At 41.9% G+C, this 26,177-nt stretch overlaps 2 protein-coding genes across 7 annotated transcripts in view; one reads left to right on the top strand and one right to left on the bottom strand.

Annotated features, from left to right (window-relative positions):
• Positions 1-26,177, bottom strand: part of LOC139264404 (heterogeneous nuclear ribonucleoproteins A2/B1-like) — a 55,692-nt gene that overhangs the window by 19,798 nt on the left and 9,717 nt on the right. The gene's annotated exons all lie outside the window — the stretch shown is intronic.
• LOC139264407 (chromobox protein homolog 3-like) lies at positions 281-26,015 on the top strand. 2 transcript variants are annotated; one of them, XM_070880815.1, is made up of 6 exons: positions 281-377; positions 1,906-1,975; positions 6,784-6,925; positions 9,391-9,556; positions 14,347-14,444; positions 24,796-26,015. In XM_070880815.1, exons 2-6 carry the CDS (start codon positions 1,924-1,926, stop codon positions 24,923-24,925), a joined length of 588 nt encoding a protein of 195 aa, XP_070736916.1. In that variant the 5' UTR covers positions 281-377; positions 1,906-1,923; the 3' UTR covers positions 24,926-26,015. The 2 variants fall into 2 exon arrangements, with proteins under 2 accessions (XP_070736916.1, XP_070736915.1); XM_070880814.1 differs by having other exon boundaries at positions 342-447.

The following is a 26,177-nucleotide window of genomic DNA, read 5'->3' on the forward strand; positions in this document are numbered from 1 at the left end:
GGTTTCGGCATGACGTGATTTAAAGTAACCTTTTTAATATCTGATATAAAATTATTTTTGTAGAAAATTATATTTTTTCTATCTAAAGGCAGTTGAATACATTAATGCAATGTGCAAAAAAAAGGATCTTAAATTTCAACTAGATCACATGACTGTCGCGAACTCTGAAAAAATACATCGTTTTTGTTATGCGTCTTTTTTTTCAACTAAAAAAGGGCAGATTTTCCTCTTTGAATTGCAGTTTTGTGTTCATAAATCGTTAATGTTGAGTTAAATTGTATAAATTGTAAACGTGTCGGGAGCACAAGTATACGCATGCGCGCCGTGTCAGCGCGTGTTTTTGGCGGGACTGCGAGTGAATCCGGAGACGAGCGGCTGTAAGTAGCACGGAGCGGAGCAGAGCAAAGCAGGACTGAACCGAACCGAAACGAAACTGAACTGGGGCAGGTAGGGCAGGCAGCTAGCCTGCAAGCCAGCTGGATTAAAGCTTCTCTGGCCACTACTCTGCTGTAACGCCCTAAAACCACGCACTAGCGGCCTAGCAGCTTGAGATTAGTCGCCTCCCCGACAAAACTTCAATTTAAATCGAGTAGGCCAATATGGTGTAGGCCCCAAACCCACGTAGATTTATGCTTGTGCAGCGGGAGCTTCGGGAAGTGGGCCGTTTCTTCATTAAAGTCAGCCGAGTCTGCGGTTTATTCTTTGGTTGTTGAGTGAAGGTCTCAGGACTTTGTTTTAATTTTCCTCTTGTTCGGGTGGGGGAGGGGTGGTGCTGATGACGGTTTTAAACCCCGAGACTTGAAAAATTGCATCTGCTTTGATTTCCCCAGCCTGTGGAATTGACGTCAGTTTTTGTTCGCGTAAAATAGCATTGGATTTTACTTTGGCCATCTCGTTGCTGTTTATGTGCCCTTTTTTCTCGTTACATTAATTTTATATGTAAAACTAAGAGGTTGATTGGTAGCTGGTACTTTATACAACGTTTCAGTTCCTGTGTTGTGCGGAAGTCTGCTACTTCCATTTATTTATTAAATACTGAAGAGTAATTGTCAATCTTGTGCTACAGTTGAATCCTGATCAAGGCATATCTGGATATTTAGAGCTTAAGGTTTAGAATTCTTGTGAATTACGCATTCTTTATTGTCTATTATAGAAAAGTCAATTTGTTACTGCCTATAACATTTTTATTTAGTGTAATTTAATTAAAATCGTACTGGAGGAAAGTAATAGGTTGATGCCTGATCTCGGGTTATTGAGTTGTGAGGAAAACTAGAAACACCTGGAAAATGGTGATGCGGGTACCTTGAAGAGATATGCAAGGATTAAGAGCAATAAGCCATATCAGTAGGATAAGGGGTAGAGGTACACACTGATCAAAAGCAAATTCAAGAATATTTTGGTAAATACTTTAGTGGAGACAAAAAACAAAACAAAAATTGAAATTTTCAGTGGGCAGTTAAATGGTGTCAGGTTGATTGAGTTTCAATGGCAGGATACATAAAATGGGTTTAATGTGCTCTCTTGTGCACTTACCTTTATGATCATTCGTCTGCTTTAAAACTGTTGCCTTTTTAAAATTTAGCAGTAGTTTGAGTTTTTTTAAAAACTTCAGTGGTTAGACACACCTATGTTTGAATCTCAAATGTTATGCAATAGGAGTGAGTGACAATTGGAATTCAGTGATTTGATCTGTTCTGTGTGCTTTAGGAATGTGTTTACCTGGAGTTGGCTGATCTACATTGGGTTGTTATAACCTTTGCCATCTTTCACTTGAGTATCTCTTTTTATTCAACTAAGCTAATTTAACCAAGTTTTAAAATAGTTACTGTTTTGTTTACACCAAAATATAAATGTTTGAAATGCTGATTTTATTTGTGTGAGCAATTGCTGATTATTTTTTCCTAGGCGGATACAAAGTAGAAGATGACAACGGTTGAAGATTCCTTTTTTTCTCCTATTAGCCTTGTTTCTACTAGTGAGTTGATCCATGTTTACAAATAAAAAGTAAATGCATCATGATGTATCCCATTTACAGTGTGACCATATGTAGCATATTGAATAAAATTGTTTATAAACTCCCAGGCCCTAAGCAATGAAAACGTGAGCTCCTGTTGTGTTGCCAGGTCTGCCATTTTGAGTACAGAATGAGGTTGACAACTTGTCTTGGGACACCATGACTTTTCAACATGCAATTGACACTGTATTCAGAAAATGCAGCTACTGTGCCAGTATTGATGTTGGAGTTGGTAAAACACTTGCAAAATGGCAGATTTACAGATTTGTGAAGGATCTGCTAAACTTAAAAAAAATCTTCAAATTCTAATTAGATGTTCATTCAGGATCCTGCATGGAGCTAGTAAGTGGGGAATATCATGTATGTGTTCAGTGGAGCTAGGAAACGATGCTCAATTATATTTTTTGATTTGTTATTGGAACGTAAATATGTTTGGTGTGATGCGATGTATGTATTTAACAAAAAGATCTTATGAAACAATTCTGAAGTTGCAAAGTCTGCGTATGTACTCTCCTCACTCGTCTATCTCCATGACGGACTAAATTCTGAAATGTACTTAGTTTAAACCTGTTCTAAACAGATTATTTTTAATCCAGTTCCGATAAATTCAGATGTGAACTCTCCTTGCCCTACCTTACTTGCCGCCTTTTCCTAGACTAAATGTTATCTAGTACAGGACACCGAATGGTTTCTAAACAAAGATCCTGAAATGTATTCTATGCAATGGAGGGCTTATTTTTTGTTTTGCAGACAGTGAAAGTCGTTTCTCCTCCCCTGCCCTCTCAATGACCAATAATAGAAACAAGTCTTTTGCATATTTTATATTATGTAAAATGGGATTGAGTAATCATGCCCTAATTTTGGAATCAATTATGTACAGTCAACTGCTCAAAACCATCACTTTTCCATTTTCCTTACTGCCTGTCCACTAAAAAGGTGAAGAATAAATTTTAAAACTTTAATTAGGAAGGGGCCAAAGTTGTCTCAATCCTCTGAAATGTTCAAATTGCAGAAAGTGTTTCTGTCCAGCTCAGTCAACAGTCTAAGGTTTACTCTCGTTATAGGGTAGTAAGATTTTGATTTCAGAATATCCTACGTTCTGAATTTTTGTCAATTTTCTCTCTCTCTCTCTCTCTTTCCCCCCCCCCCCCCCCCTTGCTGGATGGAGTACAGTTTCTAGCTTGTACTCCAATATCACTGTTCGTGTGGCCCTTGTCGTTTAGTGTCCGCAGACTGGGAAAAGGGCATCATAGTCAAACCTATTGATGTGCACTTTGGGATTGCTGGAAAGCTATCGGGAGCTGAAATCTTGTGTTCTTTTCCCCTCTAACCCAGAGGCACCAAAGCCAGTATATCTCCTGCTGTCCCAGTTAAGCTTAATAACCTGGGTGGAAACCATGATTCAAACATAGTACTTTCTTGGTTTGTATAGCTTAGCTTTTCACTACTGAACCAGAGAGGGAAAGCTGTTTACCATTTCCAAAAAATTATGCAGTTACCTAAAGTTGTTTTCTCACCTCCACTATTGCATGTCTGTGTAGTACTTAAGCTGAGTAATGGGGTATACAAGTGTTTTGCCTGTTGACTTTGTGGAAGAAGATGGTAGAGAGAGAAGGGAAACATCAAAACTGAGTTCAGTTCAGTCCTTGGTAAATGTCTGCATGCACATACTTTCACAATTAGTATTTACCAGCCTGACCTGTTTTTCCTCCCTAGTCCATTTTTTGTTCTGGTTGTGCAACACTTAGCCAAACAAATGTGCTATTGTGGTAGGTCCCTGTGTAGTGTTTTTTTTTATACACCTGTAGGAAGAACCTTGGTCGTGCAATGAGTTAGACAATCTCCTTTGCCTTTTGAGACTTGGGTTAAATCGTAGCTAAACTGATTGGATAAAGGGGTCCTGATGAGTAGCAAGTGTGGGTAGTCTCAGTGCAGTTCCTAGTTGGCACAGGCCTGCAACCAAAACTGCTCCAATTTGGTACTAATTGGCAATGTCACATTAAAATTGTAAACCAATGATTCTCTGCCCCCCCCCCCCGCTTTGCTATTTTTGGTGCTATATCTATTCTTGTACAATTATTTTAACACGTTTATCTAGAACCAACACAATAAATCTGTAAAGCAACAAAAGTACTTGACATTTTAAATTATCAGCCAACTCCCAAAGAGCACATCCAACTATCTTTACCTGGACTGACTCCTAATTTCCTCTAAACAAGAGCACACACAGTTTCCTTTTACCCTATAAATCAGTTCTCTAAAATCTGTAATGGTATTTGTTGTTCAGCTTAACTCATTTCTTCTTTCCTGAGCTGCATTTACATGCACTAAAATCATCAGGAGGACCCTTATAGTTTTATAATCCAGGCCAGCCAACAAAACATGGTCCATGTGAGGCATAAGAATCTTCCACAGTCTTCATACAAATCACCGTTAGCTGTTCTATGTGCTACAGATTGTGTTCTGCCCTTCTATAGGGTGGTTTTCAAACTTTTTCCTTCAATTCCACATCTCCAGTGCCTTGAATTCAAAATTGCTATTGGACTGGAATTTCCTTGAATGTTGTGCTGAAATAATGACGTGCCAGTTTTCAGCAGAGGGTTAAGGAAATGTACTGAGTTTCCTCAACCTTTTGTGCCGATTCAGCAAAACCTTTGTTGCTCATCAACATAGCTGCACCCCATGGAAACAAATTGGAGTTTGAGTTTGCTGCATTTATGGCAAATCTGAACTAGCTCAATTTTAAGCACAGCAGGACCATAAATCCTATTCTGCTTTATGGTGTTTCTATTTCTTTTCCCTCATTGAAACCTGCATTCTATTTTCTGGAGCTTTGAATACATTTTAATGGCCTCAATGAGTCATATTACAAATTGAAAAGCTTCTACAATTACATTTTCCTAAACCTGTGCCTAATATGCATGAATTATGGCTTGATGGCTTCAAACTTTAATTTTCATACTTGGAGGTTCTTGAAGGAGGAATATGGTGTACGGTCAGCACTTTCCTCGGAGCCCACGTTTGTTTTCTTGCATTCTAGTGTATATTAGAGGTTTTCTGACATAAGTCCCAGTCGGCATAGAAACCAGTGTAAATTTTAATGTAACTTCTGGTTATGACGTTTGAGGAAATTCTGGGCCTCTTTATTTTCAATCTGAAGTGGAATAGTCAATTCAAAATTGACTAATCTTGAATTGACAGCTGAAAGTGAGTCTATTCTTTCCAGATTCTCTTAGGATCAGTGCTCTTTGCTGCTCTGATGGCATGGGAGGCAACTATTTAGAAAATGAAGTTACAACAGGTGGATGCAAAATGTTGCTCACCCCTTTTTCTGCCTTCTGCTTCAATCTTTTAAATCATTTGTAGATGATTGTGGGAAGGGAGAAGATTTGGCAGTAGAGTAGCCTTGTGGGTAATCTACTGGATGAGTGACCCAGAAGTCATGAGTTCAAATCCCACCATGATGAGTAGTGGAATTGAATTCAATAAATCTGGTTGTTTGTGGGCTGGCATCATTTTGTTGTAAAGTCCAACTAGTTCACTAATATCCTTCAGACATTGATTTTTTAACTTTGTACCTACATGCTGCTGCTTGTAGTACTTGATCCCTGGGATGTAGTACTTGAGCCTGTGCATATAGAATAGACTCATAGATTCATAAAAATTTACAGCACGGAAGGAGCCCATTTCGGTGCCGGCTGACAAAAAGCTGTCCAGCCTAATCCCCACTTTCCAGCTTTTGGTCTGTAGCCCTGTAGGTTACGGCACTTCAAGTGCACATCCAAGTACTTAAAGTGGTAAGGGTTTCTGCCTCTACCACCCTTTCAAGCAGTGAATTCCAGACCCTCACCACCCTCTAGGTGAAGAAATTTCCCCTCAAATCGCCTCTCATCCTCCCACCAATTACTCTAAATCTATGCCCCTTGGTTGTTGGCTGCTCTGCTCAGGGAAATTCCTATCCACTATTTAGGCCCCTCATAATTTTGTACATCTTCGACCTAGTAACTGTTTCAAGGGTAACAAAGTATGAGAAGTAGGTCACCTGCTCTACCCTTGAGATTGAGTTCAATACTTGGAGAGAAAGAACAGCGTTTTTGTTCAAGAAACCTGTGTGAATACAGTTTTTAACTTGTGTGTAGCAGTATATAAACCATATTCTAAAGTTTACAGTTAATTAATGTAAAATCTGTAATCTCGCAAACGTAAAGGTCAAATATTGAGAGATGCCTTGGATAAAAATCAAATGTTATATTAGATAAATAAGCTTTTGTGCTTGTTTTTTTCCAACTGCTAAGTTATCTGGTATGGCATTGTTAATTGAAAAGAGCAGCCTGCCTACCTGCTTGGAAATGCACGCAATACTCCTGCGAGCCTGTACTTTCATCCACTTGTGTATAAGCACTTGCCCGTTTGGTACGACCCTACATCAAAGCTATGCAGTTCATGGCCAGGCCACTGAGTGGAAAACCTCAATAGCTTCTGTTGTTGGCCCACTACTTGGTGTCAGTAGCCATCATGATAGAGACATGCTCCACTCAGTTAACAGCTGATAATGGGGGAAACCGGTATTATTTTGAAATCCAAATGCCAGCCTTAGCTCGGACTTGATTTGTAAGATACAAGGTGAGCATGGGGAACTGGGAGTAAACAAACATTACCTGTTTTGATTTACCATTTATTTCGAAACTATAATATAATTAAGTATATCTAAAAAATAAATTGAGACTGGCATATGCTTTGTGCTTTATCATCTTGTCCTTTTTTTGCAGCCAAAATGGGAAAGAAACAAGGTAGCAAGACGAAAAAGTCTGAAGATGTTCAGCCTGAAGAATATATTGTCGAAAGAGTGTTAGACAGACGAGTTGTACAAGGAAGAGTTGAATACCTTTTGAAATGGAAAGGTTTTACAGAGTAAGGAGTTTTACTGGCAGGCAATCTATTTAGTGACTTTTCTTTATTCTTAATGTCTGTTTGAATGTTGGATGGTGAAATGGGCATGCTTTTTCTGTTGAAATTTAGCAGTCTGGAGAATCTACTTGGGCTTGGAAATAAAATTAAATTTGGTAACCTTCTTAAAATGGCTGCCATAGTGTTGAAGGTACCTAACTCACTGGCACCAATAAATGTGGTGAAATTGCTTCTAAATCACTTGATCACTACTGTCTTGCCTATCTGAATCAATTAACATAACATTCACTGTACATTGACGTTCACCTCTTGTTTCTTTCATGTTCAAGTGGAAGCGGTGCTGTGAAATCCACTCCTTTTTGTATCAGACAGATTCCACAGCACTGGGGGCAACAAACAAGCAACTGCTCATAACATTTGCAAAGTTGCAGGTCATGACTTTTATTCCCATCTGCTTTAAAATATACACATGCACAATGGAGACAAAATGGCATAATTGAGTCTATGGGCCCAAGTTTCCACAAGAAAAAAAACGAGCGCCCCTCCGAGCTGGGCGCCCGTGTTTCGCACCTAAAACGGCGCCTTAAAAAATCCTCGGTATTCTCCACCTACTTACAGGTCCTCTGGCCCTCGGCGCAGCCAGCATGAGCTGTGGGGGGGCGGAGCCAGGTCCATGCGCTGAAAACAGTGCCGGGACCTCTGCACATGCGCGCTACAGTTGGCACGCAAGTGCAGTAGCTCCAGGCGCCGAACTGTGTGGGAGGGGCCCGAAGCACGCAGCCCCTAGCCCTGGCTGAATGGCCTCACTGGGGCTGCGTGAATAAGGCTCCTCCCATGGCCAGCTCCTGCTCTCCCCGCCCCCGACACCCGCTCCCCCCCGCCGACCTGACCCGACCCGACACCCGCTCTCCCTCCCCCTCTCCCTCTCCCCCTCCCTCCCTCCCGCTCAGCGACACCAACAGCTTTCTCCCCCCCCCCCCTCCCACTCAGCAGCACGAACGGCTGCAAAATTCTCCCTGGCTGAAGCACTTTCACACAGGTAGGAAGATGGTTTATTTAATCTTTTCTTGGCTTATAAATGTTTATTCAGGTTGGATTTATTTGTATAATATTTGTAGAAGTATAAATAAGGATTTATTGTCGAATTTAATGAGTTCCCTTCCCCACCCCCCCCTCCCCCCCCACCTCGTTCTGGACGCCTAATTTGTAACCTGCGCCTGATTTTTTTAATGTGTAGAACAGGTTTTTTCAGTTCTACAAAAATCTTCACTGGCTCCATTCTACTTTAGTTTGGAGTACATTTTCACTGTGGAAACTTTCAAATCAGGTGTCAGTGGCCGGACACGCCCCCTTTTGAAGAAAAAATTCTGTTCTAAAGTAGAACTGTTCTACCTGACTCGAACTGCAGGAAAAAAAATGTGGAGAATTGCGATTTCTAAAATAGTCTGTTCTCCACCAGTTGCTCCTATAAAAAAAAAATCAGGTGCGAATCATGTGGAAACTTGGGCCCTATATGTTGTGCACTCAATCCAGTTGCAACATTTATTTGGCACTGTTCCCATTGGAGGTATTGGATAAAGCCATCCCTTGAGTTGATAGCAATTTTATGTTAATAGGACTGCTGTCAAAACATTCCTCATCAATATCTGCAAACATGGGGCCAGATTCCATATTATAACTTAATCATTCTATTCTTTAAAAAGCCTACTCCTCCAACCTATTGCATTCAGCTCTGCAGAACTGAACAGTGGGCCCTGGTGTTCCAATGTGTATTGATTCATGCTTGTTTGGTAAACCTCTTGTACAATATGCATTTGCAGCATAGCTTGGAGGGTATTGTAATCCACAACTACCTAGTAGCATAATACCTGCTGTGGGCTGTACCTGAGCAGAGATGGATGGTTGCAAATTTATCCCAGAAATAGTTCTGCTTGTGTGTACATGTGTATAGTGTGTACGTATATATAGTGTTACATGGACTTCCATTATAGAATCATTGAACTGTTCTTGTACTGTATAAACTGTCATTGCCTAATTTAATTTTTTTTTTAATAAACGTTTAACCAGCTCCTTTTGCAGTGTTATTCACTAGGGAGTTTTAACTCTTTTCTGTCAAGCTAACTGAGTGTAAGGGCATATACAGGTGATTAGGTGTGCAATGCATGTAATGTGAACTTGTGATATGCACTGAGACTTGGTACAATGAAATGGGATTTGGTTGTCGTCTGTTTTGTATCCATTGTTAAATTTGCTGTTTCTTGAGAAGAACTGATGTGGGGGCAACAATGGAATAAATTGCTCGTGTGTAGATTGTCTCATGCCAAGAGAACAAGGGTTGGAGCTGCATTTTGTGCTTTCTTTCACAAGCTTTCATTAAAATAATTTAATGGGATCCCTGCTAAATTAGTTAAATGGAGTATTCTGTGTAAACACTTAGTTAATTTGATTTTGATATGAACCTGTTTCAGTGCTGACAATACATGGGAGCCAGAAGACAATTTGGATTGCCCAGAGTTGATCCAGGAGTTTCTGGATTCGCAAAAGGCCACCAAGGAGCGTACTGATGGATTCAAAAGAAAATCTATCTCTGAAAATGAGAGTGAGGAAAACAAGCCTAAAAAGAAAAAGGATCCAGTAAGCGACTGTCTTTAGATTGATATTTCCAGAATGATTAAGCTGAAACAGCTTTTATTTATTTTACAGCAAGGCTGTGCAAAATAATAGTTTGATAACAGAAACCAAGATCATTTCTGTTGTTTACTGCATTATTTCTCATCCAAAAGTGCAAACAAGTACTGTGCTCCCTGGCTGCGACTAATTCTCTTTGGTGTCTTGTTGCTGGATGTAAAAGAGAAGCTTGCATTGATGCACTTGGAGCCCGAGGCATTTGGTTATTCCCATTCCACCCCAGCACTGAGAATCTGAGTCAATTGGGAAGAATGTAGCAGATGGTACAAATTCAGGTTATGAGTCTGCTGCCAATTTATATAAGGTTGCCACCTGCATACTACCTTAACCCAAAGATAAATTTGATTTATTCCATTCGCAATTTGAAACTTGGAAATCAATTTGTAGTGGTAAGTGGATTTTTTTTTTGAGGGGCTGGTGACATTTTGGCGTGAGATTCTGAATGTACGGTGAAATGCTTTTGAGTTGTGTTTTTAAAATTATATTCCTTTGTTCAGTTTCTCGCATTATACCAAGGTGAATTTAACACAAGTTATAACATGTTAAAAGGTGTATTTATAGAGGCACTTTTAACATGTTGGTTTATCCCAAAGCACTCTACAGAGTTGTGTTGATAATATGAATAAAAGAATGGATGCAGAGAGTTAGAAGTGGTGGTCTAAACGTGGCTGAGATGGATTTTGAGAAGGTATTAAAAGGTGTAAGAGTTTCGGGTAGAAAGGAATGCTATGCCAATGGGAGTTGGGGGGTGGGTGGGAGAAGCTGGGGGAAGTGGAGAGAGAAAGAGAATTGGGGTGAGTTGAGGTGTTGAGTTTTTTTAGATCAGGGCAACAATTTTTAATTCAATGGGAGGGGGTGGGGGGGGGGGAGAAAGCAGGGTGCCAATGAGGATAGGAATGATCAAGTGATGGAGGTAATGGGTAGATGAGTTATGAAAATTGATGAGAAGCTGGCAAGGAGGACGTTGGAAAAGTGTTGGTATGGGTAATGGTTTTAGTGACGATAAGGGTCATTGTTGCAGAGGTGGAAGTAAGCATTCTTGGTGACTGGTACATTGGTCCCAAGTTTTGGGTGGAGTTGCTCCAACTAGTTTAGTTTGGAGTATCTTAGCAATCGCAATTCTCGGCATTTAGTTTGCTCCAGTTCTAGTGAGTTTAGTTTCGTTTTAGTTCAGTTTTTTTTTTCAAATGGTGTGTCCAGCCACTTAGGCCTGTTTTGTAAGTTTAGGCAGCGAAAACTTACTCCAAACTAACTTAGAATGGAGTAAGTGTCCACTTTTGTAAGTTCTGAAAAACCTTACCTAGAGTTAAGTTCAGTGCAGGCACAGCCAGAGACATGGGATGGCAAGCATTAAACACAAAGGAACTAAATCATTAAACACATCACTTAAAATGGCCGAAAACCTCTTGCAATGATATTTTGCCTTGTATCCACTGACTGAGGGCAGTTGTTTCTCTTTTTTTATAAATAAGCAAGTGTAGGCTTCTGGCTGAGGCACACATCATCATCAGCTGGGGCGGGGAAGGTTAGTTAAGAGGATTTTCCAAAGCAATAAACACCTTTACAGCAACATTAAAGAAGCATAAGTACATTTAAAGCACATTTAAAGCACCCAAGTACTAAATGAAGCACAAAAAGTAATAAGCAATTAATTAACATAAAAAATTAGAAGGAACGCTGCACCTAAAGCACCAAGATCAAAGTAATAAGTAACCAATCAATAACAAATTAAAAAAAAAATAGAAGTCCTACCTTTTTATGTGATGGGAAGGTGTTTCTGTCAGTCTCTGTCCATGTCTCTGTGTGTCTCTCACTCTCTGACAGTGGAGGGTGGAGGGGGGGGAGTGGTCGAGTAACTGAAAAACGTTACAGCCACTGGGCTCCCGCACTTCTACTGCCCCCCCCCCCCCCTCCCCCAGCCACAAATCCTCTGCCAATAGTGGCTGGAGACTTACTGGTGTCAATTGCATCAGACTGCTTTTCAGACGGCGAGAAGCAGCTCCTGTTTTTTTTCAGTGGCATGGATTGCGATACCTAACAAGTTAAATGCTCACTCATCAGGCCCCTCCCACACAGCCTGCAGAGCATCAGGCTGCGAGGAGGTTGTGTGCATGTACAGCGGTCCCGGCACTGTGTTCAGTGCCGGGACCTGGCTCCGCCCCCTCACCCCTTGTGTTGCGCTGCGCCGAGGTGCCGAAGATGTCCTGAGGAGTTTGGAGAATTAGAAACTTTTTCGCCGCCCTTTTTATTCCAGAAAGTTGGTGCGCTGTTTTTACAGGGGGCAGAAACTTGGGCCCAATATGTGGTTTGTAGCTGTGGGTCAAAGCAGACACCATGGTTTTTGCATGGTCTGGTTCTGTCTGAGCAAGTACCTGAGATGTGGTTGTAATCAGGGGAAGAGTTTGTTGTTTATGGTGAATTGTAAAATGGTTACAGCACGAAAGAAGACCATTTGGCCTGTCGAGCCTGTGCTAGTTCTCCAAGTGCACCACAGCTGGTCTCATACCCCTGCCTTTTCCCCATAGCCCTGCAATATTTTTTATTTCAGGTACTTGTCTATCTCCCTTTTGACAGCCATGATTGAGTCTGCCTCCACCACCCCCTCATATAGTGCATACCAGATCCTAACCATTCGCTGTAAAAGACAAGCTAATCCTGTTACGCTGGTGTGGGTTGAGAAATAACTGCCACGGCACCAGGAATAATCCCCTGCGCTAATTTAAAGGTACCGTGGGATCTTTTACATCCGCCGTGTTGGTGACGACATGGACCAGGAAGGCCTGCTGAGTTGGGCGGGATTAAGGGAGACGATGGGTCTGGTAGAAGTGACCATGGTGATGGGAACAAAACTGCAGTAACGGGATTAGAAGTAAGTGGGTGCAGAGACTTGAAAAATGGAAATTGTTGCAGGATTGGTCTTCAGCGATGATGAAATTAATGAGCTCTTTGTACTTGCAGGTGAGGGTGGAGGATACAATAAAAGGTGTTTGAGGAGGTGAATAGTCAATTAAGAAAATGTTCTTGCCCCTTATCGATCCTGAATACAAGGAGGATTTTACTCCGGACAACAGTGACACCAGTGATTAACATGGAGGTCAATCTGGTGATCAACTAGATTAGTTGTGTGCTCGAGTCTGAAGCTCTTGGACTTAAGGAGCAAAGATGGAATACTGGAGAGCAATGGTTTGGAGATGAGCAATTTAGTGAGATGATACTCAAAGGCAGAGATAAAACAACAAATTTATAGCAGCTGAAGTGTCGGGATGGAACAGCGGAGGTGGAGTTAGAAATTTGAGTGAATTGGAGGGGGAGCTGAGAAAGTTGTTTTTCTTCTTTCTTGCCCCCCCCCCCAATTCCCAAGACAAATGGTGACAATGGGGAGACCAAGAAATGGTCAGAGTTAGCTTTGATCTGACCGAGATCTTGGAAGTGCAAAAGCCATGAGATGGCATGGTCGGGCTGGGAGAGTTTGTGATTGCTTAGATTAAGTGAGGATAGAAGGACTGAGAAATCTGAGGAATGAGTGTAAACTGAAATCCATGAGTTGGCACTTGATGCAAAGGCTAGTGGAGATTTCAGTGAGGAAGTTGGCATGGACCTTGGATGGTACATTGTAAGAATGTTGAGTGAGAGGGGAGAGATGGAAAATGGTGAGCTTGAATGGAAGGTACCAGAGGCCTGCAGGTGGTGGATTTAAGCAGGACAAGTGATAATGTGTAGCTGGGTGGGTTCATTGATGGGGAAGGAGTCACTTGTAAAGCCAAATTTCTGTTTAGTGCCAGGATGTCTGTAGAGGCGTCATTGATTTCAAATTTGTCATTGAAAGGATTTTTCATGTTGGTTTTTGGAGCACAGGATGCTTTGCCACAGAGTGTGGTGACAGTGGAGACTTCAAGGAAAATTTGACAAATATTTGAAGCTGAGGAAGATGCAGGACTATTGAGGGAGAAGGGCAGTGGGATTAATTTTGGATTGCATTCAGAAAAAGCTGGCACAGACACAATTCACTGAATGGCAGCTAACTCTTCTGTAAACTGCCGATGGTTTTGTCCTCCAGTATGTCCAGATGGAGGATAGTGTAAAGGGACGGCAAGGATGTTGAAGTTAATTATAGAGCAAACCTGTTACCAGGAGTGTAGGGCGAGATGGAATGGGGATGCAATTACCAAAGACTGATGCTATGAAGAGCATGGCAACAAATAACAAAGTGGAGTCTCGCTGGGCACGATACACGAGTACTGGCGCAAGTGATGGGAGGGTGAGAAGGTGGAAGGGTGCATGGTTGGATGAGATGAATGCAGGGCCTGGAAATGACTGAAAAGGAAAAATCAGTATATGATTAGTGCCTCCAGTAATTTAAACTTCTATTATGTAAGCACTTTGACAATTTTTTTCCCCCTTTTCAAAATCGGGGATGTCAATAAGGTGGAATTAAACACATCTACTTTAGCCAGCTATTGTTGATGGCTAATGCCCGTAGATCAGCTGTAACATGGACTCGTTCACATCCAGTCTCCCGAGCATCCCCTGCTTGTGTGAAGCTGTCGAAGCCCATGGCAACTGTCCAAATGGCTTCGCAAAGTGGCAAAATGCACTTGGTTTCAGACCCATTTATATACAGTGTTTTTGTACAGTATTTATATACATCAGCAAACTATAGAAACATTCATGCTTTCTATAACTTCAATTGACCTTAGGATGCAAATGTGTAAATAACTTCTTTTTTTTTTCAAAAGAATGACAACCAACCAAGAGGTTTTGCAAGGGGGTTAGAACCAGAACGCATCATTGGCGCAACTGACTCAAGCGGCGAGTTAATGTTTCTAATGAAATGGTAAGGATTTCTATTCTAAAGTATATTAGAGTTAGACTGTGGGTTAATAGTTTTTTTTTATTGACATATTTTTTAAAAAAAACATGACCCTTTTTTTAATCTTTCATTTTCATAAAGCTTTATTATATCTGATAGTGGTATGCTGCATTTAGTATTTCTAAAGTATCTCTGGTGATTAATCTACCTGGCCAGAATACCAAACCTAGAAAAGAAGCTCGGTGCAGGAGAGTTGAGGAAAGAAAGAGTTGCATTTATATAGCACCTTTCATGACCCAAAGTGCCTCAAGGCTAATTAAGTACTTTTTAGGTGTAGTCATTGTTGAAATTGGGTACACTGCATATTACATGCTTATTAAGCAAGGGAAAGGCTACGTGCACCTGAAACTGTCAAACTAGTAGTTTTAATCTGATGGTCTGGAAACTGCGATCGGAGGCTTGCTCCCGAACCGGAAAACAAATACGAACTTGGCTGGTGTCTCCAGAGCTTCAGACTCTTCTAATCCTTGGCCTGCAGGCGTATGCATGCAGTTTGCAAGTGTCCCTGGGATCATATGGCCAAGGCCAATCAATCAAAAAGGGGATTCCTATGAATCTTATGGGGATTCCATTTACGTACAGAATCCCATAAGCACAATAAAATTCCCACATAAATAAAATTTCACACCACTTAAAGAATGAATGAACATGTGTTCAAAAATAATTAAAAGACCCTTTGGCTTTTAAAGAAACATTTTGATTTTTTTTGTTAAATAAATGTAAATGTTTTAAAACAGGCTAAAATTTACCTAACTAATTTTAAATGTTTGTGTATGTTTAAATCATTTATTTCTGCCCTTGCACTGGTAAAAGAGGGCCTTGTGCCTGCTTTTGCCAGGTGTAAGGGTTTCATGGGCACTCGTTGGGTACATACTCCAACACTGTACAAGTGATTTTTAGCTAATGCAGTGGATCTTTCCAAGTGAAACTGGACCGATCGCAAATTCCAGGTTTTTGCGCATGTGGAACTTGCGGGCCATTCTGAAATCTGCACACGCAGTCGGAAGCACTGTAATTTCAGAGCCATTGTATAGTATTTTGTAACATGTTTTTGCTAAATTTGTTTAATTCAATTTGGAGGTTTTTTGTAGTCTCAAGCCTACTATTTAGTCAGGGACATAAATTTAAACTCTACAATGCACAATTTCGTTTGCATAATTAGGGGCTGGTACTCTATTCATATTGCACATAAAGCTGGCAGCCCAATGAGTTTTTTTAAAGTTTAAAATCTAGTAAATGCAAGATGCAGTTCCAAGGTGCCAGTTTTCAGAATTTGAATTTGCATCTGTAAAAGGGACCGTGAAGCTGTCACATTATTGTAAAACCCAATTGGTTCAGAATGTTCTCTAGGGAAGGAAACTTGCCATTCTTGCCCTATATTTCACTCCAATCATACCAACATGGTTGACTCTTAACTGTCCTCCTGAAGTGCCTAGCTACCAGCAGGTCAAGAAGTTGGCATACCACCACCATGTCAGGATAACTAGTGATGGACCATGAATGCTGGCATTGCCAGTGATGCCCACATCCTGTCATTTATGTAAATTAATTAGTGGTCTTGGAACTGAGCTCTCGGGCACCTTACTCAGTACCTTTATTTCTACCCTTAATGTTTGAAAGTTTTAACAATCTATATCATGGAAGAAACTAATAATTAGAGTTTAAGGGCACTAGGCCATGATACATTAGATCTAAAATTTATAAGAACATAAGAATTAGGAACAAGAGTAGGCCATCTAGCCCCTCGAGCCTGCTCCGCCATTCAACAAGATCATGGCTGATCTGGCCGTGGACTCAGCTCCACTTACTGGCCTGCTCCCTGTAACCCTTAATTCCCTTATTGGATACATTCAATGAGCTAGCCTCAACTGCTTCCTTGGGCAGAGAATTCCACAGATTCACAACCCTCTGAGAAGAAATTCCTTCTCGACTCGGTTTTAAATTGGCTCCCCCGTATTTTGAGGCTGTGCCCCCTAGTTCTAGTCTCCCCGACCAGTGGAAACAACCTCTCAGCCTCTATCTTGTCTATCCCTTTCATTATTTTAAATGTTTCTATAAGATCACCCCCTCATCCTTCTGAACTCCGAGTAAAGACCCAGTCTACTCAATCTATCATCATAAGGTAACCCCCTCATCTCCGGAATCAGCCTAGTGAATCATCTCTGTACCCCTTCCAGAGCTAGTATATCCTTCCTTAAGTAAGGTGACCAAAACTGCACGCAGTACTGCAGGTGCGGCCTCACCAATACCCGATACAGTTGCAGAAGGATCTCTCTGCTTTTGTACTCCATCCCTCTCGCAATGAAGGCCAACATTCCATTCGCCTTCCTGATTACCTGCAAACTAACTTTTTGGGATTCATGCACAAGGACCCCCAGGTCCCTCTGCACCGCAGCATGTTGTAATTTCTCCCCATTCAAATAATATTCCCTTTTACTTTTTTTTCCCCCCAAGGTGGATGACCTCACACTTTCCGACATTGTATTCCATCTGCCATACCTTAGCCCATTCGCTTAACCTATCCAAATCTCTTTGCAGCCTCTGTGTCCTCTACACAACCCGCTTTCCCATTAATCTGCAAATTTTGTTACACTACACTCTGTCCCCTCTTCCAGGTCATCTTTGTATATTGTAAACTGTTGTGGTCCCAGCACCGATCCCTGTGGCACACCACTAACCATCAATTTCCAACCCGAAAAGGACCCATTTATCCCGACTCTCTCTGCTTTCTGTTAGCCAGCCAATTCTCTATCCATGCTAATACATTTCCTCTGACTCTGCATACCTTTATCTTCTGCAGTAACCTTTTGTGTGGCACATTTATCAAATGCCTTTTGAAAATCTAAATACACCACATCCATCGGTACACCTCTATCCACCATGCTCGTTATATCCTCAAAGAATTCCAGTAAATTAGTTCAACATGATTTCCCCTTCATGAATCCATGTTGCGTCTGCTTGATTGCACTATTCCTATCGAGATGTCCCGCTATTTCTTCCTTAATGATAGCTTCAAGCATTTTCCCCACTACAGATGTTAAACTAATCGGCCTATAGTTACCTGCCTTTTGTCTGCTCCCTTTTTTTAAACTGAGGCGTTACATTAGCTGCTTTCCAATCCGCTGGTACCTCCCCAGAGTCCAGAGAATTTTGGTAGATTATAACGGATGCAGCTGCTATAACTTCCGCCATCTCTTTTAATACCCTGGGATGCATTTCATCAGGACCAGGGGACTTGTCTACCTTGAGTCCCATTAGCCTGTCCAGCACTACCCCCCTAGTGATAGTGATTGTCTCAAGGTCCTCCCTTCCCACATTCCTGTGACCAGCAATTTTTGGCATGGTTTTTGTGTCTTCCACTGTGAAGACCGAAGCAAAATAATTGTTTAAGGTCTCAGCCATTTCCACATTTCCCATTATTAAATCCCCCCTTCTCATCTTCTAAGGGACCAACATTTACTTTAGTCACTCTTTTCTGTTTTATATATCTGTAAAAGCTTTTACTATCCGTTTTTATGTTTTGCGCAAGTTTACCTTCGTAATCTATCTTTCCTTTCTTTGATTGAACACGATTGTCAGGAGCCTTCACATGGTGGGTGGGAGGAGGTTTACAACAACTTGCATTTATAAAGCAGCTTTAACATTGGAAAATGTCCCAAGGTGCTTCACAGAAATGTAATCGGACACAATGTGGGCTGGGGGGGCGGTGGAGGAATGACATTTGGCTTGGTGGGCAAGGAAAAGGAGGGATGTGGCAGAGGCAGCTGACCGAATGGTCGTCTTCGTGACACAGGTCCATAAGCTCTTCGCATTTGTTTGAGAGTAGAAGGGACAAGGCAGCAGTGTTTGAATCGCTTTGTCGTGGAGAAAAGAAGCTGGGGGCTGTCTTACAGGGTAATCCTGGACTAGTGAGGGGTTTTGGCAAAGGAGACCAAGGCTTGATGTGGTTCAGCAAGACAAACTGGGTGTGTGTCGGGTACGCTTAAATCTGTCTCACTTGGACTAGTCAAACTCAGAAGCTTACCTTTCAGCCAATGTCCCAGATTCCTCCATCACCATCCCTGGGTATGTCCTGTCCCACCACAGTGGTATACTGTCAGGAGGGAGTGGTCCTGGGAGTCCTCCACATTGACTCTGGACCCCATGAAGTCTTACGTCTTCAGGTCAAGTATGGGCAAGGAAACCTGCCGATTATCACCTATCGCCCTCCATCAGCTAATTAATCAGTACTCCTCCATGTTGAACACCACTTGGAAGAAGCACTGAGGTAGCAATTGCACAGAATGTACTCTGGGTAGGGGACTTCAATGTCCACCACCAAGATTGACTCAGTAGCACTATCACTGACACAGCTGGCTCACCAATCCACCTGTCGCAGATGCATCTGTCCAGGACCACCATGCAGTCATTCTGGAGACTAAGTCCTGACTTCCCACTGAAGACGCCCTCCTTCATTTTGTGTGGCACTACCATCATGCTAAATGACATAGATTAAGAACAGATCTAACAGCTCAAAACTGGGCATCCATGAGGTGCAGTGGGCCATCAGCAGCAGCAGAATTGTATTCCACCACAGTCTGTAGCCTCAACTCTACCATTACCATCAAGCCAGGGGACCAATCCTGGTTCAATAAGGAGTGTAGAAGATCATGCCAGGAGCAGCACCAGTCATATCTCAAAAAATTAGGTGCCAACCTGGGGAAGGTGCATCACAGGATTATATGCATGCAAAACAGCGGAAGCAGCATGCTATAAACTGAACTAAGTGGTCCCACATACAATGGATTAGATCAAAGCTCTGCAGTCCTGCCACATCCAGTTGTGAATGGTGGTGGACCATTAAACAACTAATGGGGGGGGAGGAGGAGGCTCCATGAATATCCCCATTCACAATGATGGCAGAGCCTAGCACACAAATCCAAAAGACAAGGCTGAAGCATTTGCAACCATCTTCAGCCAGAAGTGTTGGAGTGGATGATCCATATCGACCTCCTGGGGTCCCCACTATCACCGAAGCCAACCAATTCGATTCCCTCCACGTGATAGCAAAAACCAGCTGAGCGCACTGGATACAGCAATGGCTGTGGGACCAGACAACATGTTGTGCTGAAGACTGGTGCTCTAGAACTAGACGCACCTCTAGCCAAGCTGTTCCAGTAGAACTACAACACTGGCATCTATCCGACAACGTTGTAAACTGCCCGGGTATGCCCGGTCTACAAAAAGCAAGATAAATCCAATCTAACCCAATCAGTCTAGAAACATAGAAATCTACAGCGTGAAAGGAGGCCATTTCAGCCCAACGTGTCCATGCTGGCCAACAAAGCCGCACGGCCCTCGATCAGCAGCCCTGAAGAGTACATATAAACGTATGATCAATAGCGGAAAGGGAAAGAGCACCCAGCCCAACCAGTCCTCCCCACACAACTGCGCCACCCAGTACACTGAAATATTCTACACTCCACCCTAACCGGAGCCATGTGAGCTCCTGGGAGAGGCAAAAACCCAGGTCAATTTGCGGGGGGGGGGGGGGGGGGGGATTGGGAAAATTCCTCTCCGACCCATCCAGGTGATCGAAACTAGTCCAGGAGATCACTGGCCATATTCAATTTCCTGCAGTACTTACCATCATATCTGCGCCAGCCAACACGAGGTTATCCAGTCTAATCCCAATTACCAGCTCTAGGTCTGTAACCCTGCAGGTTACGGCACTTGAGTGCCCATCCAACCACCTTTTTAAATGTGAGGGTTTCTGCATCCACCACCCTTCCAGACAATGAGTTCCAGACCCCCACAACCCTTTGCGTGAAGAAGCCCCCCCTCAAATCCCCTCTGAACCTTCCACCAACCACCTTAAAACTATGTCCCCTTTTAATAGACCACATCACCAATGGAAATCGGCCCTTGCTATCCACTATATCCAGGCCCCTCAATTTTGTACACCTCAATGAGGTCTCTTAACCTCCTCTGTTCCAATGAGAACAGACCCAGCCTATCCAATCTGTCCTCGTAACTAAGATTCTCCATTCCAGGCAGCATCCTAGTAAATCTCCTCTACATCCTCCCTAGTGCAATCACATCCTTCCTATAATACGGCAACCAGAACTGCACACAGTACTCCAGCTGTGGCCTAACCAGAGTATTATACAATTTAAGCATAACCTCTCTGCTCTTGCTTTTATTGGCCGAGGCATAGAATACAAGTATTCCGTATGCCGTCTTAACCACCTTATCCACCTGGCCTATAACTTTCAGGCATCTGTGGGCAAACACTCCAAGGTCCCTTGGTTCATCTACACTATTAAGTGGCCTGCCGCTTAATGTGTATACCCTTTCCTTATTAGCGCTCCCAAAGTGCATTACCTCACACTTCTCCGAATTAAATTCCATTTGCCACTGCTCTGCCCACCTGACCAGTAGATTGATATCCTCCTGCAGTCGATGACGTTCATCTTCATTATCAACCACGCAGCCAATTTTAGTGTCATCTGCAAACTTCTTAATCATACTCCCTATATTAAAATCTAAATCATTGATTATATACCACAAAAAGCTAGGGACCCAGTACTGAGCCCTGCGGAACCCCACTGGAAACATCCTTCCAGTTATAAACATCCATTAACAAATTTGTGCTGACTGTCTCTAATTAATTCTTGCCTTTCCAAATGTAGATTTATCCTGTCTTTCAGGATTTTTTTTACAATTTTCCCATCACTGAGATTAGGCTGCCAGGCCTGTAGTTACATGGCCTATCCCTTTCTTCCTTCTTAAACAAGGGTACCACATTCGCAGTCCTCCAGCACCATGCCCAAATCCAAAGAGGAATGGAAAATGATGATCTGGGCCTGAGGACTTATCTACTTTCAAAAACACTTCCTCTCTGGTTATTTCATCCAGAATATCTCCCTCCTCCTCAATCGCAGTATCTGCAATGCCCCTTTGTGAAAACAGATGCAAAGTATTAATTAAGAATCATACCAACATCTTCCACCCCCACACAAAGATTACCCTCATGGTCTCTAATAGACCCTACCCCCTCTTGCTCTTCATATATTTATAAAACTTCTTTGGGTTTTCCTTAATTTTACTAGATGTGAATTTTTCGTGCTCTCTCTTAGCATTCCTAATATCCTTTTTAATTTTGCCTCTACTTTCTATATCCCTCCAAAGATTCTATAGTATTTAGCTGTCAGTATATGACCAGCTTCCCTTTTTATCTTTATCTTCCCCTGATAGTCCCTAGACATCCAGGGAGCTCTAGAATTATTATTTGTACCCTTTTTCTTTTAAGGGCACATGGTTGTCCTGAGCCTTTCGGATCTCTTCCTTGAATGCCTCCCACTGTTCCGACACTGATTTACCCACAAGTAGCTGTTTCCAGTCCACTGTAGCCAAATCACTCTTCAACTTAGCAAAGTTAGCTTTTCCCCAATTTGGGACTTTTATTCCAGTCCTGTCCTTGTCCTTATCCATAACTAACTTGAATCTGACTGAATTATGGTCATTGGCACCCAAATGCTCTCGCACTAATACCGCCTCAACCTGCCCAGCTTCATTCCCCAAAACTAAATCCAAAACCTCTCAATCATCAGCAAAGTGATGGACGGTGTCATCGACAGTGCTATCAACCAGCACTTGCTCGCCAATAACCCGCTCATTGATGCCCAGTTTGGGTTCTGCCAAGACCACTCTGCTCCAGATCTCATTATAACCATTGTCCAAACATGGACAGAAGAGCTGAATTGGTGAGGTGAGAGTGACCGCCCTTGACATCAAAGCAGCATTTGACCAAGTGTGACATCCAAGAACCCAAATAAAACTGAAGTCAATGGGAATCGGGGAAAACTCTCCACTGGCTGGAGTCATACCTAGCAAAGGAAGATGGTTGCGGTTGTTGGAGGTCAATCATCACAGCCCCAGGACATGGCTGCAGGAGTTATTCAGGGCCGTGTTCTCGGACCAAGCATCTTCAGTTGCTTTATCCGTGACCTTACCTCCATCATAGAGTCAGAAGTGAGGATGTTCACTGATGACTGCACAGCCTTCAGTGCATTTGCAACTCCTCAGATAATGAAGCAGTTCGTGCCACACTAGTTTCTAGGCAATGACTATCTCCAACAAGTGAGAATTTAACCACCGCTGCTTGACCTACAAGGCATTACCATTGCCAAATCCCCCACCATCAATTCTGGGGATCACCATTGACCAGAAAATTAACTGGACCAGCCACATAAATACTATGGCAACAAGAGCAGGTCGAAGGCTGGGTATTCTGCGGTAAGCCGTCTCCACTTGCTTGGATGATTACAGCTCCAACAACACTCAAGCTCGACACAATCCAGATCAAAACAGTTCGCTTGATTGACACCCCATTCATCACCTTAAACATTCACTCCCTCCATCACCGATGTACCGTGGCTGCAGTGTGTACCATCTGCAAAATGCACTGCAGCAACTCTTCAAGACTTCGGCCTCTACCACCTTGAAGGGAAAAGGTAGCAGGTGCGTGGGAACACTATCGCCTGAATTAAAGTATATTGCTGTTCCTTCATCATCGGGTCAAAATCCTGGAATTCCCTCCGTAACAGCATTGTGGGAATAGCTTCACCACATGGACTGCGGCGGTTCACCATCACCACCTCTAGGGCAATTGGGGATGGACAATAAATGCTGGCCTTACCAGCGATGCCCACATCCCATAAGCAAATTGGAAAAAAAAATACATGAAGCGAAGCTGAGAGCCATACCTGGGGGCCGATCAGGATGGGAGCGAGTTCGAGTTTTATCAGGACAAGGATATCAAAGATAGGGGGAGATTGAGCAGAAGGAATTGGGTTTGGAAGTGTATAGGATACGTAGGTGATGAGAGATAGTGGTTGGAGATGGCCTCTTCTGTGAGAAGCAGAGAGGTATGTGAAATGGCTAGTCGAGGGGGTCTCTAAATTTGGTCAAGGAGAGTTTTATGGAGGAAGAAGCTACAGGAGGACTGAAATTAGAGAAGACAACAATGTGATTTGAGCTGGAGTACAGCTACCTCGTACTACTGATGCATCCTGGTGAAATTGGTACACTGTTCAGTTTGAGCATATGCAATCTAAATTTGGCTCACTGCATTACAGCTCTGGGCAAAAATAAAGTCCAAGCCTAGACTTTTGTGAGAAGCTAAGGAAGGCCTTCAACTGAATTTTTCAAGTCTGTTGAATGGATAAATGTAATCATTTAAATACTCTTACTTTGTTTAAACACTTATTTTGCATATTAGAAATTTCAGTTACTCTGGCTCGGTGGGGTGGGGGGAATGAGATACGCTTCAGTGGGAAGGAAATTACATTGAGAAAGCTATAAATGGCAAGTGCAGTCTTTTTCTATTGAATGAATGGAAAAACTAGAGCTTAAGTAGCCATATTCATGGTAAACTTGAAGCAATTATAGGTAGCAATTTTTAAATTTGGTTCTTTAAATTAGCAGTCTCGTCAAATTTGAATTGTTGAGACTTGGGGCAAGAACTCGTTTCTAATTGATGTGCACCTAGTTTTATAATGCAGATTTATTTTCTTGTACCTGAGGTGTTGGATTTTAGTTATGTAGCATAAAATATTTTCTCATTTGAAGTATCCAGTGTCTGCATCAAGCATTCCGAGAACCAGCAGCAACCTGCGCTGTGCCTTAATTTGGACCTCAGAAATGTAACCGTTACTGATTGACATTCCCACGCTAGTCGTCCACATGTGTTTGAGTTTATTACTAAACAGCCAATTTTGCATTGCAGGTCCTATACTCACCTGGATCTGCATTGAGACTCCCCAAATTCCAAATATCCTTGGAGGGGGGGGGAAAAGACCATTGTCCCATCTATATAATCCACTGTAATACCAGATTGCCCTTTAATAGTTAGCTTCTTAATAGGAGCATGATTTTGAGGCTAAACTACTAAAAATTGTGAAGTCGAAGGGTTGGTTATTGTGTTTCTCCCCTCTCCTTCCTGTTTGTGAAACTCCTTAACAATATATATAGCATGTTTGAATGCTTTGTGAATGGAACTAGCCATAAATACAATATTGATACAACTTTGGTAAATTGTGCCAGTGCTACTACTGATTTATGCCTAGAACTCTGGGGCAAAAGATCTGTCAGAGTCTGAGTGAGGAGGAAGGGCTTCTGGAAGAGGTGTCAGATATTCAATAGTTTTTGAGATTTATTTTTGCTGCATGAGTGGTTTGAAATCAGATTTGACAATGAATGTTGACTTTAGAATACTGTTTTGATGCAGTCAAACATCTTGGAAATAGTTTTCTTTTTGATTTGCATCTTTCAGGAAGGATTCCGATGACGCAGATCTGGTTCCATCCAAGGAAGCCAATGTTAAGTGTCCGCAGGTTGTGATTGCATTTTATGAAGAGAGACTGACATGGCATTCCTATTCCACAGATGATGAGGAAAATTAACTGCAGCATGCAGTAAAAGTAAACGATATGGAGAAATTGAGTGTATTCATGTTCAGAAGTACTGTTATTGTCGAGTTTAAAAAATCTGCGCTTGAAATATAAAGTTCACCATCTGTTTAATGCCCATTGACTGCAAGGTGAATTTCAACTGAATGATTTGTGCATTGAGACGAACATTTATGTTACTTTACTTAGGATACATTGATTAAATGCATAAATATCAAATGTACTTTTGGTCCTTTTTATTGACATTAATACAATCGCCCTGGCTGTTTGCCAGAAAAAATTGTTTGTGCATGTCAACCGATAGCTTGTTGTACTAGGTCTGCCATGAGGATCTGTGAGGTTAGTCTGCAGTTGCCCTGATTTTAAATGGCTTTTTTGTGTGAATCTGTTTGCTTTCATTGTCAATTTCTTAAAACTAAACTGCAAGTGGAAAAATAATGCTTGAAGTCTAATCAAGGTCCAATTTGCAGTATGTTTGGCTCAGCAGCTTATTCTGGCTATTTTAATTATTTTAACCATATCCAGTTTTTAAAGTCACCTGTTGTAAAGTTTCATTGGTAGTTTGTAAATGTGTGGTTTCAAAATATAATCTGCCACGTACTATTTCTGAGTTGTAGTTCACTCGATTTTTGGAATGGTTGAAACAACCAAGAAACTGATCAGGCACTTCAAGTTCAAGAAGTCTGCTGTGTAATGCAGCTACTAAATTGAAACTTGGGTACTTGATTAGGTTGCTAGATGCCATTTGACAATACTTGTATATTACAGGCTGTAACTCGTCTAAGTTGGCCCTCAGTTTAACCCTATAACACGTTATGATCACGAAAGAAAATTCTGCTCTTAATGTTGAGCTGGTGCAGCAGTTTGCTCTCAAATTAAGGAATTGCGACCAGTTTTGCAGTACGAGAGTTGGTTTTGAAAGCTGAGTTATTTTTATTTATAAATTTAGACTTTATGAACTCTTTTTGTTGAGTACCTGTATGTAGTATTGCCCAGTTTCTTCAGTGATGTTGATTTCAGTTTCTTGTTAACTGCTGAGGAAAAATGTTTAATAAAACTATTTTTGTCTTTTTTTGAATACAAATGTAATCTCTTTATCCCATGACAGATTCAAGAAGTGTCTCAAACTGAAGATGATAACACTGGTATTTTGACAAAACTGAGTAGAAATAATAGATAGGTAGGTTAAGAGTTACTCAACTTGTGTTGGGCATTCTAAACGGGCATTTGGATCTTCACTGGCACC

This window comes from Pristiophorus japonicus, chromosome 5 (genome assembly GCF_044704955.1).
Source record: "Pristiophorus japonicus isolate sPriJap1 chromosome 5, sPriJap1.hap1, whole genome shotgun sequence".
Lineage (NCBI taxonomy): Eukaryota > Metazoa > Chordata > Chondrichthyes > Pristiophoridae > Pristiophorus > Pristiophorus japonicus.

Coding starts and splice junctions, on each gene's coding strand:
- LOC139264407 (XM_070880815.1), top strand. CDS start 1,924: ATGACAACGGTTGAAGATTCCTTTTTTTCTCCTATTAGCCTTGTTTCT. Junction 9,557..14,346: donor CTAAAAAGAAAAAGGATCCA/GTAAGCGACTGT, acceptor TTTTTTCAAAAG/AATGACAACCAACCAAGAGG. Junction 14,445..24,795: donor TTAATGTTTCTAATGAAATG/GTAAGGATTTCT, acceptor TGCATCTTTCAG/GAAGGATTCCGATGACGCAG.